Genomic DNA, 19,372 nt, shown 5'->3' with positions numbered 1-19,372 from the left:
TCTCCACAGCCCACCATTTAGACCTTCCCCCAGGCCATGTGGGAGCCCCCAGGTGATAAGGGAAATCCAGGCCAGGTTTTAAGCCTCTGAGTTTGGCTTACATAATTTTAATACTGCATAATTATGCAATTATGTAATTAGGAGGAATAAGTTTCCATTCCTATTATAGTCGCGCCTCTGAAAATTCTCATTTTTGGAACTAGTCTCTCCTGATGGGGGAGAGTCATGCCAAGACTTTATTTAAGAACATCATCTGGCTGGTACCCAGCTCACCTCCTGCTGGTGCTTGTGCTTGGTTTCCCCCAGGGGTTAAGCAGACAGAAAGGGCGGTGGGCGTCTAGAAAGAGTTGGCATTGGTCCAGAGTCCCACCAACCTCACCACGGTTCTCAGATTTGAATCCCCTAAATTCATATGAGTGGGGGTTTGTGAACAGAGCCTGTTTGGAGAATCTGTTGACCTGCATTGAAATTCCAACTGTGCCACTCACTTGCTTTGGGACCTTCAAAAGTCAGCCACTCTCAGAGCCCCTGTGTCCCTTTCTGTAAATTCAGAGGAGATAAGCCCCTTCCAATACTTCCGTTTCCTGAAACCCAGACCAGAGGTTTTCTGTTGATGTGTTTTATTTGGTTGGTAAAAATCTCTCCAGTTTTACAATGAGTTATCAACATTTAGCATCTCTGATTTCACCCCAAAACTCGGATTTCCGATCTCTTTTGAGACCATTTGGTAGAGCTGGCCACACAGAGGCTCCACCCCCACACAGCAGTCATCAGAAACAGCCGAGCAGCTGCCACCCCCTTACAAAGGCGCTGTGTTCTCCTGAGATTTGCCACAGGCCGCCCAGCCTGTCTCCCTCCTGTCCTCTTCCTCCAGCCTCTGTGGGCATTTGAGTTTATAACCTGCAACCTGGGTCTACAGGAGTTTCCTTTTCCATGCTCAGCCCCTGCACTCACAGTTCCTTCTGATCAAATAAATTCCCTAGGTTCACATGGGTTCCCTACATCTCTCCTTAGATCCCCAGCACACATCAGTAGTCAGTGGCTCTGAGAAGCCCTGGGGGGACCCCAGAACAGTGAGGAAGCATTCCCAGGACCCAGAAGAAGGGTTGTTTCCAGGAGCAACACCATCCTATTTCATAGTTAAGGGATTTATTCTTCACCTGACATAGGTATTCGGTGCATCCTTCCCTTTCCTGCTTTTCTCTGCTACCTGCTCCCTCTCCATTGTCTCGAGCCCCCCTCAGGTTCTCCTCCCACGGGGGTTTCTTTTGGACCATAGATGACAGTGGTTAGAGGAGTCCCCAGTGGGTCTCAGAGAAAGCTGGAGCATTTATGATCAAGATCTTCGGACCCTCAGTTCTAAAAGACCTTCCTCTTGCATGCTGAAAAGAACTCATGGGAGTCCACCAGGGGCATCCTTGGGGCTGGGAACCTCAAAGGCCCTTGAGGAAGGCATGAAATTAGGGTCCAAAAATAGGAGGCTCCCTTCTGAAGATAGCCTGGTGGCATAGAGTTTAGCAAACATTTATAGGGCCCTTCTTCTGAGCTGGGTCCCATGGCAGGTGACTCCACCAAGCCCCCAGAAACCCCATTTTCTGGTGAGGAAGGGGTGATAGTACAGGGCGGTGTTGCTAAAATGACAAATGCAGTCTTTGCTAGAGAGGGCGACTGAGTGGGGAAGCAGAAAGGGCAACCTCTGGAGACATCTCCCAAGCAGTGCCTGGAGGGCAGAGGTTTTCTTGAAGGATGTTAGTGACATGACCCAGGGCGCAGAGCCTCTCCAGCCTCAGCTCCAAAAAATGACCCCTGATGAGCCACCAATCACATGAGGTACTTTGCATAAAACAGCATTCCGTGATCAGATCCACTTGGGAAATGCTACTTCCTCTCCCTCTTCCAGAAATTCCCAATGTGCACTGTGTAAAAGGCTCCCAAGGGTCCTGCAGGGAAGAAACTTGATGTTGTGCTTGATGTGTTCTGATCAGACCTGGCCGGGCCCCTTTGTGTGTGTTTGGGTCTGTCTGTAGGTGTATATATGAGGAACCCTTATGAAATCTCATGGAGCGCAAGTCCCACGGGACACACTTGCTGATTTGGGGGACAACAGTGAGCTGCAGGCAGGGGCTGCTTGACACCACAGTGAATTCTTCGCTGATCTCTTTTACAGGAAATCAGAGAGATGGTGGCTCCTGTATTAAAAAGCTTCCAAGCTGAGGTAAGACCCAAGGCCTGTGGCATGTCACGAAAATACCCCCCAGTTGTCTCTCCTATCCCACCTGGGGTTCTCAGAGGTTTCCAGCAGCAGAGAAACTTCCCTGCCCCCATTGTAGACTGCCCCATGCCCTCCAGATCAGCCATAGTGTCATGATAAGAAAGGGTGCTCTGTTTCCCTTTGGTGGGATTGCTGCCTGCTCTGACATACTCCTCTCTACCACCCACCCTCGGAGTATATAAAATCTACTCCTTGCACATCTTTTCGTGCCAACCCATCGGGCCCTCGTTCCTTTGGCAGCAGCTGAACTGTCCTCAGCCAGTTGTTTCTCTTGCCTTCCTGGAGCCCTGGGATGGAGATGAACCTCCCCCGCATCTCCTCTTTGCTTGACTTGGTGACCAGGATTCCGAGAATGTCCACTTGTCTGGCTGGCGCAGGAGGTTGGCAAGGAAAAGAATGGAGTTACACTGAGTCAGGGGAGTGGAAGAGGGAGGCCATTTCTCCAACGTTCTGTCTTCAGGGGGCTCTTCTCAGTCTTCCCCTGGATTCAGGCAGGATGCTGAAAGGATTGGCCCTTAAGCACTCGCCAGTGGAGATACATTTTTAAGTCTGTCGTCCGCCAAGTGCCACATTACTTTAAATCTGTCTCTTCAGAACCGAGTAAGCACATAAGGCAATATTAAAGTAAACAATAACTGGATTTACACAAATGTCGCTGATTTCCATATTTTTCATCCTTTCATTTTATTACTGAGTTGACTGATGTGCTTATTTATTTATGGGGCCATCCGGTATTGATTCATTTGGTTGTGAGGTGCCTGAGCTGGAAGAGGGTGGAAAAAACCCAGAAAGAAGACCAATAATGTTAGGAATGTATTGTCATGGCTTTGTGTTTTGTTTTTTTTTTGTTTTTTTTTGTTTTTGAAAAGGTCCCCATCTGCCAGCTCACGGTCCCATGAGAAGCATTCAGCACACAAGCACTCTCAGACAGCTGATCCCTTGGTCCAGCCCCAAGACAGGCATTGAATGTTTCATGTAGAGCATTACTTTCTCGGCCATTCTCCTTGCTTGGCTTGGCATGGCAAAGCTTCTCTTAGCCACTTAGAGCCTCAGTTTCCCTATCTGTTAAAGGAGAATAAAAGCACTACAGATGTTTCCATGTTGTTCTGAGGATTAGATGAAATACAATGAAGGGAAAGAATTTAATGTAATTCCTGACACATAGCTGCTTGGGAGTGAAGAGCACAGACTCTGGGGTCAACCTGGATTTGAATCCTGCTTCTACCAGTTTCTAGCTGTTTGACCTTAAGCAGGTTGCCTGTGCCTCTATGCACAAGTTATTTGTGTCTCTGGGCCTCTGTGTCACACTCTACAAAATTGAATAATAATTATACCTATTCCATAGGGTTGTGAATGAAGAAGAACAAAGTTAATACAGAGTGTTCAGAACGTTACTTTGTGTGTTAAAAGCCTTACTATTTTATTTCTGTTATCAGTCACCTTCAACATAGGTTTCTTTGGCCTCCACTATGCCTGGGTTAGAATCTGCCTCTTTCCTAACTAGGTGTTCAAGGCTTTTTATCCAAAAGAAGGGGGTTTTCTGTCCCTAGAGGAAGCCAGCATGACTTATGTCATCTTTCGATGGGAGTAAGAGTTACACGTTAGATTTCGGCAGTGGTCAGAGAAGACCCAAGTGTGGTATGATGGAAAGTACATATGAATCAGACTCAGATGGGCCTGGCTTGAATCTTTCGCTAGTTGTGTGGCCTAAGGGAAGTTCCTCAACCTCTCTGAGCTGCAGTTTTTTTGGGGTGGTTTTTTTTTTTTTTTTTGAGCTGCAGTTTTCCTCCTTAAAGGCGACTAACAGGAGGGCTTCTAAGAACTGAGCAGCGTGGAGGCAGTTGACATATGTCCGGCACACAGTTGATGCTCAGTAAGTGCAGGAGGAGAGAGAGAGTCTTAGGGCGGCCAGAAGAGACAAAGCTGAATTCTCATTTCCAAATCCATGTGGGATGTGGGATAGACACCATTTTAATAGCTGGCAATCTTCAAAGAACTTCGTTAATTTTTTTAAAAGGGTTTTCTATCATCCCTTTAATGTACCAAAAAGACTACATTTGTCTGGAGTTTTATTCCCAAAACCCCTGCTTTCTTCATGATCTATTGACTAATCCATTGCGGCCGCCATGTCCCTCCCAGTGCCTCAGGGGAGAAGCGCTGGCAAAGAAAGGTGTTAATAAAAAGCATCTTCTTCGTCCAGAACAAACTGCACACACACAGGCCGTTTATAATCCAAATTTGATTTTCATTTTAATTTTTTTAATGAGGGTTCATCCTTTATGCCGCTTCCCTCTCGCAATCCACCAGGCCCTGGGCTCAGAGCTGCAGATTCCCAAGTGGGCATTAATCACCTCCCAGGAATATTCCCTGAAGCGAACACCTTCCAGAGTCACATAAACTAACCCATAAAACGCCAAGGCTGAATATCGTACCCGTCATTCCTTCTCCCCAAGTGTGGGCCTCTTGTTGAAATATAACACATTCAAGTTCATTCCTTAATTTCACTCCACCAGCCCTGGTGTATACAGAATACAGACATCCTTTTATCTTTTCATACTATGTATGCGGGGGTCTTATTTTCTTTTTCTTTCTTTTTTTTTCCCCCACCGTGCTGGTGGTGGGAGGGAGGCGGAGAGGAAGTGAATTTGCCCTGCTGTGAATTGAGGAAGCTTTCCCTCTCCGCCTTGATTGCTTAAAGGACAGTCTTGATTCCCCCTGCTCAGGGAAACAAAGACAGCCAGAGAAGGTGGCTTAATGGAGACAGCTTGAAATGGCCAAAGTTTGAATATCCTTGTGCGCAGAGAAAAGAGCAAGACGAAAGCCCCGCTAATTACAAAAGTTGCTTTATGAAAGATAATTCAAAGCAATAATTTAGCAAACATAATCAAGTCGCACAGATGGGGTTGTTGATGGATGGATTGCAACATGCAATTAGCAGTTCTCGCAGTTACATATCATTAACCCTCCGAGCACAAAAATTATTTTCTCATTATTAGTTGAAAAGGTAAAATTAAGCTGACTAGACAGTAAAGGAACAAACTACAATTAATTACCTTCATTTATTACAGTCATTATTTTAAACTTATTTTTACTTGGAGAGAGAGACGAAAACATCTAAATTAAAAGTTTTGTTATGCTAAATCAGAGGTGAAACTTTGCTAAGGCGTGTGTGCCGTGGCCCAGCCAGAAGACGGCAAGGCCACTGCGGGGAGAGGTTTTCTTTTTCCTTCCTCTTCCACCATGAAGATGTGGCCTGCATGGCGGAAAACCCCTTCCATTGAGGTGGAACAGGCTCGTTCACCTGGGCCTGATTGAAACACAGCAGTTTGGGAACCAAAGAGGCAGAGACAGCCTCTGATCCCCAGGGAAAGTGAGAGAGAGTGGTGGTCAGACACCCAGGGTCTGAGTCCCACCTACCACTGCTTGTGTGACTTTGACCAGTGTCTTCCTATCTCTGAGCCACTGTTTCCTGCTGCGTAGGGACAGCTGTTCAGATCACGTGAGGTTCAGTGAGATTCACTGTCAAGAGGCCAGCAAGTCGCTTGCTCTCACTGTGGTGGGGGGTGTCTGGTTGCTTGGGCCTGAGGTTGTGGTCTCCCTGTCCTCTCAGGATCAGAGGGAGCTCGTGTGGCGTGACCGCCTTTTAGGAGCTCGGCGAGGGGGTCGAGACGCCACCTACCAAGAGACGGAACGGGTCCTCAGTCGAGCCCATGCAGTCATTTATTCACTCAACAGACATCTGCTGAGTACCTGCTGTATACCAAGTATTGTTCGAGATACTGGGCCCAGTGAAGGTCTCAACCTGCTAGTCAGCCTGACCATTCTTCTCGGGGTGAGGGAGTTGGGCAAACATTTGTGCCAGAACTTGAAGGGCCACCTTTCTCCTTGGTGCCTCCAAGGCCCACTCAACAAATACTTATAATATCCCTAGGAGTTCAGTGCCCATGACTGAAGCGACATGTCGCGGTCATGTCCCTCCCAGAGATCCCCTTCGTTTGCTGAACTTCAGGTTCACACTGTCCCTACGGTGGCTGCATGTCTGTGCTGTGTCCTGGCGTTCCCCCATCAGGAGGCAGAGCCTGTGTCTCCATCCTTTGAATATGGGCCTTTAGATTGGTTTTCACTTGAGCCAATAGACATGGCAGAGGTGGCCCTGTGCCCATAACAACAGAGGCCTCAGCCAGCCTGGGGTTTTCACCTCCTGCCTCCTCTAGCCCAGCCTTCCCGTAAGAAATGTGACCACCTGGAGGCTCCCTGTGGTGAGACGGCCAGCCTGCCTGGAGAGGCCCTGAGGGATGAGCGTCCACATGGCAGAGAGAGGGGCCGGGGACACCAAGGCACCAGACGCAAGTCAAGGAAATGCTGGCCATCAGCTGCCATCTTGCCATGACTGCCTGAGAGATGACAGGAAAGAACCACCCCACTGAGCCCAGTCAACCCCCAGGACCATGAAGATAAGACATTGTTATGAGCCTTTGCATTTGGGGTGGGTGGTTACACAACAGTAGGTAATTAGAACGCCTGGATTTACAGAGTGCCAGTTCTTTCCTCTCCACGGATCCTCAACTCTCATCTCCCTCTCTCCTCTTCTTTTCTTCCACCTTCTTCTATGTTTTCTCCTGCCCCCCCCCCAGCCCCTCTCCTTCAGCCTTTGCTACATTTTAGCCTTCTCATTTCCCCCCAGCACCAGTTCCTTAGATCACCACCTCCATGCAGAGCACTGCTTTCTGCCCTCCCGATGCCCGAGGGAGGGTGATGGGTGCTCCCAAGGCAGAAGCTGAGGCACACAGACAGCAGGCAGCCTCCTCAGCGTCGAGCCTGGCGTTGCCCTCCAAGGGCCCAGGTGGGAGTGTCAGCAGTTCTGAGCTTTCGTCTCTTCTCCTTTGTGTTTCTTCCCATGGAGTTGGGGTGCATCTCCAAGGCAAACCCCAATGGCTAAAGGAAGTCTAGAGCAGACGCAATTGAAGTTCTATCTGTGGAGGAGCAGAAGGGTTATGTTGAAAGAGGAATTTGCAAGAAAGCAAAAGAGGAGGCCTTGCTGCCTTCCCTGTGGGTAGTTAGGTGGCAAAGAATGGCATGATACCCACCAGCCTGGCACTCCTCTCCTGGGTGTTGGTTGGATGAGTGGATGATTCAGTCAACAAATAAATACATATACCTTTCATTGAGTGAGTTACCCTTTACTGTGCCTTCTCTAGAATGGGGTGATGACGCTTGGACAGCCTGATTCATGTGGGTTTCAGGGTGCCACCCTGGTCAGAGATGTAACAAGTCATGATCTCCTGTGTTCTGAGGCATTCCAGACCCTTTCCCACAGGTCTCATGTAGCCAGAGGTGCCAAACACAGTCTACCAAAGGGAGTCCCCTCACTTTCAGGTGGGCAGAGGACTAGAAGTTCCTTCTTTTGCCCATATCCACCTGCCAGGATGCTAGTGATTGATCAGACCCAGGTTGGACCAACAGGGCACCAGATGAGAGAGAGGCCAGGATATCTGCTGTGTGGCCTCCGATTTGAACATCGCTGAGACTCAGTTGCTTACTCTTGTAGTCACTCAGGAGCCAGGCTTGGCCCTGAAGGAGGGCCTTGCCTTTGCTGGAGAAGTCTGCTGACGTGACTTTTATTGCACGTCTACCATGTGGTGCACAATTTCTAATGGTTATTTTGTGTGTTCTTTGTGATGTTTCTATTAAGCTAGGTTTTATGATTATCTCCACTTTACAGATGAGGTTCAGGGGAGACGACTGACATCCATTTAGTACCTGAGACAGGATGAGAACCGAGGTGGGCATGAATTCAGGCTCAGGAGGGTGGTATGGGCTGGAGAAGGCACTCGGGGCAGAAACCCCAGGCCATCTGGCCCCTCCCGGCCTCTCCCCTCAGCCAGTAGACAGCCTGGCTTATTCCCACCTCAGGCGACGTGTCTGCTGTTCTCTTACCTGGAATGTTTTCCCGGTACTGTCTCTTGACCCAATTAACTCCTTTCAAGTGTTAGATCCTCCCAAGAGTGAGGAAGCTCGCCCTGGTTGACCCCAACCCCTAGTCAGGCTTGGACTCCCATCTTTCCCAGCATGGCTCCCCACACTCACCCAGCATGCCACGTAGCATAAGTCGTGTTTGTGGGTGTCTCATCATTCAGGGCCCCGGGGCTCCTTGGCTGTGACTCTGCCTGAGCGGGAGCCACAGGAGGCTTTAGAGCAGAGGAGGGCCCGGCTGTGACTCCAGCTGTAACAGGATCCCTCAGCCTCCTTATCATCTCCTCATGTGGGGGGCTGGGGGGTAGGGCTGGCCTCTCAAAAATGACAGAGAGGAGGAGACTCTATGCCTCACATGCCTTACCTGAGCCCCCACACCGCCTGCCCAAGCTCCTGCTCTCTGCCCCCATCCTGTGCCCAGAACCTGAAGTCATCATTGGCCTCCCCCACCTTCTGTCCCAGCCCCAGACTCAGGATGCCCTGCAGGCAGGTGTGGGTGGGAAGAGGTTCTGACCGGGACAAGGTCCCCAGTCCCTGTTCCTGAAGCTGAGCTGCCTAGGTGGGGCCTGGAGGGCACGTCCTCACAGCTCGGATCGCCTGAGGAGGGCACGGCCGGGTCCTAACTGGCCCCTGTGCTCCCCTCCTGTTCTGCATTTGCCTGCAGGACTCTTGCCCTTCCCTTTGAGTTGAGATGTAATTACAAGATTTTTTTGCCTTTTAACATTGTTTGCTATTTCAGCTGTCTTTGATGTCGTAATTCTCTTACTCCCGAGGTAACCCTTTCTCTGTCGCTCCCAGCACTGGCATGCCATCTCTTTGTGAGTCCCTTTCTCTGTCGCTCCCAGCACTGGCATGCCATCTCTTTGTGAGTGGGGCCCCCTTGGGGCCACACAGATGTTAGACACATGCAGTCCTGACCAGCCAGCAAAGCCAGGGGGAAGTGGCCTCACTGACCAGCGGGACCCAGCAGGAAAGATAAGCAGTGGGAACAAGCGTGGCTTTGGAGCCAGATTGGCACAGGCTTGCATCCTAACCCATCTGTTTGCCCGCTGTGTGATCCTGGGCAGGTCACTTAACCTCTCTGGGCCTCAACTTCCTTGGCTTTTAAATGGAGATAATGATACCTACCTCATAGGGTCGATGTGAGGGTTAAATGAGTTGACCCTTGCAAAGCTCCAAGAACAAAGCCCAGCACATAGTGAGTGCTCTTTGGACATTAGTCAGCGCTCCCAGCTGATGAGCTGAATTTATTCCTCCCACTTCTCCCCAGTCCCCATGAGGAAGCATCTGCTCTCACCCGTTCTCAGGTAAGGTAAGTGAGGCTCAGCACCCAGCGCGTGGTGGTGGGTGGTGACTCAGACTGGGACACCAGCCGGCAAAACTTCCCGTGCATTGAGCCACGCATCACCACGTCTCAGCGATATAGCAAGGGAGGCACCGCTGGTGTCATCCCCTCTGACAGGTGAGACGTTGCAGTTCAGAGAGGTTAAGCTGCTTGCTTCAGCTCACACAGCTCTTCACCAGCAGAGCAGAGGATGGAAGATGCAGACCTCAGCTTGGAGGGCTGAGTGGATCTCCCCAGGGAGCTTCGGGGGTACAGAAGGAGCTGAGAACACTCTATAGATTTTTCTGGAATTGATCAGTTCTACACTGAGGATCTGAATTAGACACTTGCAGGTAGTTAGGGGTTCGAAAAGAGATCTCTTTTTTCAGCCAGATCTGTGTCTTTTAGATAATGTCTTTGCTGAGCTTTTCCCAGGCACAATCTACCAGGGAAGCCCAGCCCATTGCAGAGAGCTGGATTCAAACCCAAGTCTGCATACTCAGCCCAGGACTTGGCATATAGCAAGTGCTCAATAAACAGGGTGTCACTTGCAAGATGCAGTGAGAAGGACTTCTGTCCACCCTTCCTATTCGCGGCTCACACGCGTATGTGCACACCTACTCCCCACCCCCTCTGATGACATAATAACTTTGATGAGGCAGGTTTTCTTGGCTCCCATAACCCGGTCTGGCCCTTCTGGCTTTGCCCTGCCCAGCTTGGGGTAAAACTTATAACGAGCTGAATATCCTTCTGAATTTAATATTAAGAACCCACCAAAGCATCATTGAACCTGTCACGCCATATTACAACCAAATTAAGAACCAGCAGCAATCCTCTTTCATTCAGTATCATATGCCTTATAAAGTAAATTATTAATGCTTTTTTCCCCCCAGTTAAGCAGTTATTTGCAGTTGTTCCGGGTATTTCTCATTAGAAATAACATCATCTAAAGAATGATATTGATTGATTTTTTTAATCTTGGAATCATGGACGTGAGCCACATATTTATATGACATTCCCTTTAACTAGAATTCTCATGCTTTATTTTTATATTATTGATCTTTTTGACACGAATTGCTTTTTGGCCTTGTGCGAACGTTGTAAGCTTTCCGCCTGCAGAGGAATGGGTCGGCGTCTGGGCCGAGCTGGGAAGAGTGATCGCTCCAGCGGCATGGCGGTAACATTCCCGCACATTTAACAACAATTAGTCTGTGCTGATGCCATGGTAGGCTTTCGTGTATGAAAATTTACAAGCCTTTTAATGGACTGCATTATGGAAGGCCATGCGGGGCCAGTCGGTGGGGAGATGAGGCCGCCGGGCGCGCATTCATCTCGTGGCGCTGTCAGCCAAGCATCTCTTAGCGCTCCTGTCTGCCTGGAGCCAGCGGCGGGCTGAGCGACTCTCCTGCAGCAGCCAGCACATCCCCTCAGGGCATGAGTGCCCATTCCTGTGGTCACTCGGACATGCATTCAGTAGATGTTTCTTGACACCTGCTGTGTGCCAGGCCTGGTGTTCAAGGGCCAAGGTGGTGAACATCGTTGACTCACGTGCTCAGGAAATCTTGACAGCTAAGCTCCATTGTGTGCCAAGAACCATGCTAAGCACTGACGCTAAGAGGTTGAGCACAGATCATTCTTCTGGCTCCTGTAATGTGGAGCGGAAATGACAGAAGCTTCGATCCGCCCAGACTTGGGTTCCGATCACAGCTCTCTCTTTGACCAACGGTCTCAGTGAACCTCAGTTTCCTTGGCTGTGAACTGGGAATGGTAACTGCCCCTACCACACAGGTAGGCTGGGAGGATTCATGCAGGTAGAGAACTTGAATGGTTTTGTGTGGCGTAAACCTCCCAGAATCAAGAGCTTTGCATCATGCTTTAGAATTGGTATGCCTTCCCCTGCAGCCAGCAGCCCTAGAGCACACGTCATGCCCATCCCTGCTTCCCTTCCAGTTTCACTGAGACCTTCAGTGTTGCAGACATTTATTCTGCACCTGCTGTATATTAGGGTGAGTTCCAGGCTCCAGGGATGAGGCTGTGAGCATCTATAGATACCCCTGCTGTCCCCAGGGCCCGCACAGCTGAATGACAGAAACAGCCAGACACACACTCTTCAGGGCCAGCAACGATCATGGTTATGATCGAATTTCATATGAGTTTCATCCTTTAACCCTTTGTTATTCAGAGCGTGGTCTGTGCGCCGGCAGCATCTTCATCACCTGGAAGCATGGTAGAAATGCAGTTTTATTGGCCCCCCACCCCACCTCCCAGGTCTCCGTACTCAGAATTCGCAGTTTAACAAGGTCCCCTCGTAAGTCAACTATATTTTTTTTAAAAAGCCTCAATAATTTGGTGATTTGTGATTCGTATGCTCATTAAAGTTTGAGATCCTCAAACTGCCCATTGAAATCTCCTGAGGACTTTAAAAAATACTGAGACCTGGGTCTCTCCCCACAGTGGGTGGCATTCTATCTGGTGTGAGGCTTGGACATCAGGATTTTAAAAGCTTTTGCTGGTGATTCTAATATTTGAGATGTTCTTGCCCTAGAAGCTCACCATCTAGTGGAGGAGACGGATACATGGAAATAACCAGTCATGTGCTGGTCAATGTAGAGCTAGCTGTCAGGGGAGTCCTGACTTCTGTGGTGTAAATACTCCCTCTAGGAACAATTTCAGGCTGGCAACATGGAGTGGGGAAGAGATATGCAGTAGCATCTCAGATAGCGTTTCCACCACAGACATAAAAGCTATGCATAACCTCAGAGCCCCAAGAGTAGTAATATATTACCACATAATTAGGAAGTGATGAGTTCTGAATATGTATTCCCTCTTTTTTTCAATCTTTTGTGTTAAAATACACATAACATTTATTACCACCTTAACCATCTTTAACTCATCAGTTCAGTGATATTAAGTACATTCACACTGTTGTACAATCATCACCACTATCCATCTCCAGATCTTTTTTCATCTTCCCAAACTGAAACTCTGTTCCCATTCAATAGTAACTCCACATTCCCCGCCCCTGGCAACCACAATTTTAAACTTCCTGTCTCTGTGAATTTGACTGCTCCAGGCACTTGATAGAAGTGGAATCATCCAGTATTTGTCTTTCTGTGACTGGCTTATTTCACTCAGAGTGTCCTCAAGTTTCATCCAGATTGTAGTACCATCATTTTTAATGTAATTTATGTATTATAATCGTAGGTTTATACGATTTAAATTTTTAATTAGGGCCATTTTAACAACCAGCTTGTAAAAGTCCAGAAAATTTAACAGTCGGCTTTGGCAAGCTGCTACAGGTAAGCCCCCGCACACCACTGGAAGTGCAAGTGAAAACAGAGAGCCAAACGGCAAGCTTTAGGACAGGGGTCAGCCAACTCTGGCCCTCAGGCCAAAGCCTGTTTTTATAAAGCTTTATTGGAACACAGCCATGCCCACTCATTCATGTATTGTCCATGGCTGCTTTCCCACCACAGCCGCAGAGCTGAGTCGTTACAACAATCTGTATGGCCTGCAAAGCCAAAACTATTTATTATCTGGCCCTTTACAGGAGAAGTTTGCTGGCTCCTGCTTTTTGGTGTACAGGGAGTGGGAGAAAATTATTACTTATTCATTCGGTTACTCCATCAGCATATACAGAGCATTTATTCTAGGCACAGGAGCAAATAAGACAGAGTCCATTCCTTTCCAGAGCTGACCTTCTGGGAGAAGACAGATGTAATTCAGGCCCTCGCACAGCAAGTAAATATATAATTATCGTCGATAGCAGTGGCTGTGACACAAGCTTCATGGGGTTATGAGAGCATCCTGGGATGTCAGGGAGGACTCCGAGGAGGAAATGACTGTGAACTAAAGCATGAAGCGGAACATTCTAGCCACAGGAGGGGTGGAATGGCATGCCTCGTAAAAGGAGCAGTGTGTACTAATGCCCTGAGGGAGAAGGGAAGTGAGAATTTCAGGGCTGAAAGCCCGGGAGAGGTGGCCAGAGTCCCTAAGGCTCTCACCTGTGCCCTGGCTTCTACCCAACCCCCATCTACCCTGCCAAGTGCAGCATCACCTTGAGCAAGGCTTACCCTGGTACACTGGCCCCCTCTGCCTCCCCGCCCTCAAAGACCACCTTACCTCCTAAATTCCTTCTATCTTCCTTCTTCCTGGCCTTAGACCCCACAGTGTGACAGGCAAAAGTCTCTTATTTAGTTTCTCCTTGAGGTTTATAAACTCCTGCCCTCTAATACAATTCTTCTCAGCACAACTACAAAATAACAACACTTAATTAAAACGTAAAGCCAAATATTTGTGGATCAGCCAAATCCTATGTCCTGGAACTAAGCAGAGGCCCCGCCCTGAAACTCACGGACTGAGACACAGGCAGGGTCAGAGGGTGGCAGGGGGTTTCCATTTCTTGAGCACCTGCATGGCACCATACTCAAGGCTGGTGATCTGACATCTGGAATGTTTTGGGATATTCTGGAGAATCCTAAGGAAAACTGAAACTCAGGTGGAGACACAGATCACATAGCTGAGAAGTAGACGAGATGGGATTCGAACCCATTGTGTCTGCAGTAGCCACGGTGGCTCATTCCTGCAGCAACGACATCCAACATAGCAAGAGATTATTTCTCAGTCACATCACAGTCTAGTTGTGATTAATGGTGCAAAGGGGCTGTGCTGCTCACAGCCATTCAGGGATCCAGGCATCTCCTGTCTTCTGCCTCTGCCTTCACTGCATTCCAGAGTCCCCTTTGCTTAAACAGTACGTGGGGAAAGTTCTCAAGGGCCAGACCTGGAAGCGGCCACATCGTTTCTACTCACACTTCCTTGCTGCTGCTGCTGCTAAGTCACTTCAGTCGTGTCCGACTCTCAGCAACCCCATGGACAGCAGCCCACGAGGCTCCTCCATCCATGGGATTCTCCAGGAAAGAGTACTGGAGTGGGTTGCCATTGCCTTCTCCCACACTTCCTTGACCAGCACTCAATTAGAAGGTCATGTCCAATTTCAAGGGAAGCTGGTGGAAATAGAGTCTAACATGTGGCCAAGAGGGTGTTGAAAAGAAAAAATGGAGCTAGGTGAGTACATAACCCTGTGTCCTGCACTGTGGACTCGCTGATGGGTGAAGTAACTACCTCATTAGCTATTGGAGAGTGGGATGGGGCCAGGAAAACAGTAGGATGAGTACATTTTGTACAAAAGAATAGGAAATGAATTTCAAGGAGTGTGTCAAGTCCAGGAAGCAGCAGAGCAAGGGCAAGGAAGAACTTTTAATGATCTGGTAGGTGTTATAAAGCTCCTGCTCTGTACATATCTCTGTGCTGGCCTGGCTAAGAGAACAAATGAGCTTTGTCCAACAAGGAGGCCAAGCCACCCACTGGGAGCCCATGTCCGCAGTCAACTAAGAAAAAAAGCAAATGTGAAGTTAGAGCAAAATGTCCCACATGTGCCAAGAAGAAAGTGACTGCTTTATCTGCAAGCAATCAGAGAAGACTTCCTGGAGGAGGTGGAATCCCAGCTCAGGTTAGGAGGACTAGGACAGGATGGAACACAGAGAACGAGGTGTGGTAAGAGTACAAGTTGTCTTGGCGCCAGGCAGACCTGGGTTTGAGCCCCAGTTTGAACACTTGCTGGGTGATCTTAGGTCACTTCCCTTCTTCCCGACTGTTTTCTCATCAATAGATGGTTCCTAGTATACACAGGCTTATTGTGAGGATTAAATGAGATGGTCATGTTTGCAATGTTTATTAGCTCAGTACATTACACACGGAAGGCTTAAAATGAACAATTATTTCCCAGTGACTATTTGGTGAGTTGTACCATGTTTCTGGAGCTACGATATGTAGGGAGGTAAGGGAGGGGAAGAGGCAAGGAAACACATTTGGACAGGACGGGTCTGCAAATGCTGTGTTAAGTCTGTACTTTGAGATGACATGGATAAGGTGATGTGGATTCTCTTGATGTATGAGGACAGCATAACCAGGACGCTTTTCTAGAAAGATCCCTCTGGAGGTGAGTGGGGTAGGAGAGGGTCGACTTGGAAGTCAGGGTCTGGAACACTTGAGACACGTGGCAATAATGGTGTCCTGACTTGAGGCAGAAGCAGAGGCGTGGCAAAGAGAAGGCTGGTTCAAAAGAGTTTGGATGTGGGGGCCTGGCCTTCAGGTGGCTGAGGGAGATAGAAGGGCCTGAGTATCGGGCTCCAGGGGTCAGTGGGGATGACACTGTTAGCAGAAGAGTCAGAGGCAGAAGTGGTTTCTTAAAGACAAGCCCAGTTGGTTTAGACACCTAACCTCCAGGAGCCAGGGAGGCCTTGGCTCAACCCCAGCATTCTAAACACTTTACAGATATCAATTTATTATTCCCTGTGACCTCCCTATAAGGTAGATGTTGTTTTAGCAATATTTTACAAGTGAGAAGAATGAGGCACAGAGAGGTTGGATAACTTGCCCAAGGTCACACAACCAGTAAGGGGCAAAGACAAGATTTGAACCCAGGCAGTCCAGATTCAGAGTTCTTACCCTCGATTGTTATTTATTAAGCACCTACTGTGTGACAGGCCCTGGGGATCCAGTAGTGAACAAGAGCTACTTTGCCCCAGGCTCCAAGAATCCCACTCAATTTCAGAAAGGTGGCTCTGTTTATAGGTGCAGATGAACTGGCCCCAAGATACTCAGATACTGAGCAAGACCACGCAGCCAGTTGGCGGCAGAACACCTCTCTTTATTCCAGGCTTTATGTGCTTCCTACAACGCCCCATGTCCACAGGGTAGGGACACTTTGACAATTTAACCAGTCAATTATAATAATATTTTTCTCTCGGAATGTTTAAAAGAAAAAAAAAGTTGGCTTGCTAAGGTATAATCATGGCTCAGAGGCCAACCTGACATTAGTTATTAATTAGGCCATTATGCATTCCACAGTGATAATTGCTTTGCTGCAAAGTCACCAAGCATGAAACGGACCCAGCACAGAAACGCAATCTATCAATCTGAGAAGTCGCAGCCCAGTTACGTTCTCTCACCTTGAGTCGGGTGTACACCGGAGCGGGAAACAAAAAGAAATTAATGATACATCAATAGGCAACAGCAAGCTGGTCCCAGCCCGATCCTGCCCTGGGATGATCACATCCCTGGGCACAGGGATGGCATTTAAGTGAAGTTTATCAGTGAAAATGCCTATTTCTCTTTGATCTAGCCAGTGGAAATCTGTTCATCTCCTTTCCCTTTTTTTTTTTTTTCTTTTTCCATCTTGGGGAAGGAAAAAAGCCATCTGTTTGCCTCGCCTGTTGCTTTTGCAATGAGTAGGTTGAGGGTATAGCAGCTGCCAGGGCTGCCCAGGTGTTGTGAGCAACACAGCACCTCCGCCTGTCTTCTGTCTCAGTCTGGGTTCTGTCTCTGGCCTTGGTGGGCCAAGAAAGGAGACCCGCCCTGAGCCTCCAAGTGAGAGGCGTCAGTGTTGAGGACAGCTGGAGTTCCATCTTAAGAGAAAAACTTGGGGTACAAGAAACAAAAATCCACCCAAGTTAGCCTACATGAGAAACATTTATTATAATATTAACTATCTGATATTAATGGGGTATCTGTTGTCTGCCAGATGCACAGTTATGCCATTTAATCCTCCGTCTTGTGAGAGACGTTTTGGTATATGAGGAAACTGACTCATCAAGATAAAGTATCTTGCCGAAGGTCCCACCACTAGTGGTAGGATTGAGATTCAAACCCAAGCTCATGAACACAGCACTCTGCTGAGACCACATGAGGAGCACAGCTGGGCTTCCAGAGGATGGGACAAGGAACCAAAACAGCTCATAAGCAAAGAGGGTGCTTCTACAAGGGGTGAGAGTCCTTGTTCTGCCCTCTCTGTGGGCCAGCTTTCTCATACATGATAGATGGAAGTGCCTGCCCATGACAGCCATCTCAGTCCCCACATTCACCCTACTGTCACTGGAGCTAATTACCTAGACAAATAAAAATCAACCAGTCTCAGATTTAAACTTTTAGGATAATGAAGATGAGTGGCATGGACCCAGCTCTATTCTTTATCTGGCCTAATCCTGGTCTGAGGTAGTTGCTATTATTAGCCCCCTTTTACAGAGGAGAAAACTCAGAAAGGTTAGGTGACTATCCTGAGTCACAACAGCAAGTAAGTCATAGAACTGAGCCCAGTTGATACCCTTCTAGACCAGGGATTAGCAAAGTATAGCCATAATATAGCTGGGTCAAACCCAGCTCCCTTCCTGTTTTTGTAAATTAAGTTTTATTGGCACACAGCTACACACTGTCTGTGGCTGCTTTCACTCTACAAGGACCAAGTTGAATAGTTGATAGACCATATGGTGCACATAACCAAAAATATTTACTCTCTGGCCCTTTACAGAAGAGGCAAGATCAAACCTATAAATTTTGAGTTAGAGAATGGGTATCGAATTTGACTTAGAGAATGGGTATCTTCCAACAGTCATTTCTTTCATTTGTTCTTCCTTCCTCCTTTCTTCCTCCATTCTTTTACTCTTTATTATGGACAAATTCAAATATGTGAGAGTTAAAGAAAATAAAATAATGTGACCCAGTTTCAATGACTGTTCACTCATAGCCACTTCCCTTTTGCACCGCTGGATTATTCTGAAGCAAATTCAGGTCATTGTATCATTTCACCTATAAATATTTTAGTGCATGTTGTTGTTTAGTTGCTAAGTCATGTCCAGCTCTTGGGCTGTAGCCCAGCAGGCTCCTCTGTGCATGAGATTTTCCAGGCAAGAATATTGGAGTTGGTTGCCACTTCCTTCTCCAGGGGATCTTCCTAACCCAGTGGTCGAACCCACATCTCCTGCATTGCAGGCGGATTCTTTACCACTGAGCCACCTGGAAGCCATTTTAGTGTATATCTCTGAGAAATAAGGAATCTCTTTATAAACATAACCACAGTATCATCCAAAAATTTTTAATACATTTCTTTTTTTAATTGAGATGTATTTGATATATAATATTATGTTGGTTTCAGGTATAGAGCATCAATTCATTTCAGTCGCTCAGTTGTGTCCAACTCTCTGCGACCCCATGGACTGCAGCACGCCAGGCTTCCCTGTCCATCACCAACTCCCGGAGTATACCCAAACTCATGTACATCGAGTCGGTGATGCCATCCAACCATCTCATCCTGTGTCTTCCCCTTCTCCTCTTGCCTTCAGTCTTTTCCAGCATCAGGGTCTTTTCAACTGAGTCAGCTCTTCGCATCAGGTGGTCAAAGTATTGGCATTTCAGCTTCAACATCAGTCCTTCCAATGAACGTTCAGGACTTATCTCCTTTAGGATGGACTGGTTGGATCTCCTTGCAGTCCAAGGGACTTTCGAGAGTCTTCTCCAACACCACAGTTCAAAAGCATCAATTCTTCAGCACTCAGCTTTCTTTATAGTCCAACTCTCACATCCATCCATGACTACTGGAAAAACCATAGCCTTGACTAGACGACCTTTGCTGGCAAAGTAATGTCTCTGCTTTTTAATATGCTCTCTAGGTTGGTCATAACTTTCCTTCCAAGGAGTAAGCGTCTTTTTTATTTCATGGCTGCAGTCACCATCTCCAGTGATTTTGGAGCCCCCCAAAATAAAGTCTGTCACTGTTTCCACTGTTTCCCCATCTATTTGCCATGAAGTGATGGGACCCAATGCCATGATCTTTGTTTTCTGAATGTTGAGCTTTAAGCCAACTTTTTCACTCTCCTCTTTCACTTTCATCAAGAGGCTCTTTAGTTCTTCTCTTTCTGCCATAAGGGTGGTGTCATGTACATATCTGAGGTTATTGATATTTCTCC

At 47.8% G+C, this 19,372-nt stretch overlaps 1 protein-coding gene across 3 annotated transcripts in view; it reads left to right on the top strand.

Moving 5' to 3' along the window:
• Positions 1 to 19,372, top strand: part of CUX2 (cut like homeobox 2) — a 268,803-nt gene that overhangs the window by 171,301 nt on the left and 78,130 nt on the right. For all 3 annotated transcript variants that reach the window (XM_043440683.1, XM_043440674.1, XM_043440692.1), the window contains one exon: positions 2,168 to 2,215. In XM_043440683.1, coding sequence (XP_043296618.1) covers positions 2,168 to 2,215 — 48 coding nt within the window. The remainder of the gene's footprint in view (positions 1 to 2,167; positions 2,216 to 19,372) is intronic.

This window comes from Cervus canadensis, chromosome 1 (genome assembly GCF_019320065.1).
Source record: "Cervus canadensis isolate Bull #8, Minnesota chromosome 1, ASM1932006v1, whole genome shotgun sequence".
In the NCBI taxonomy this organism is placed as follows: Eukaryota; Metazoa; Chordata; class Mammalia; order Artiodactyla; family Cervidae; genus Cervus; species Cervus canadensis.
Note: the sequence above shows the minus strand (reverse complement) of the source record. Positions and strands in the feature narration are given on the sequence as shown.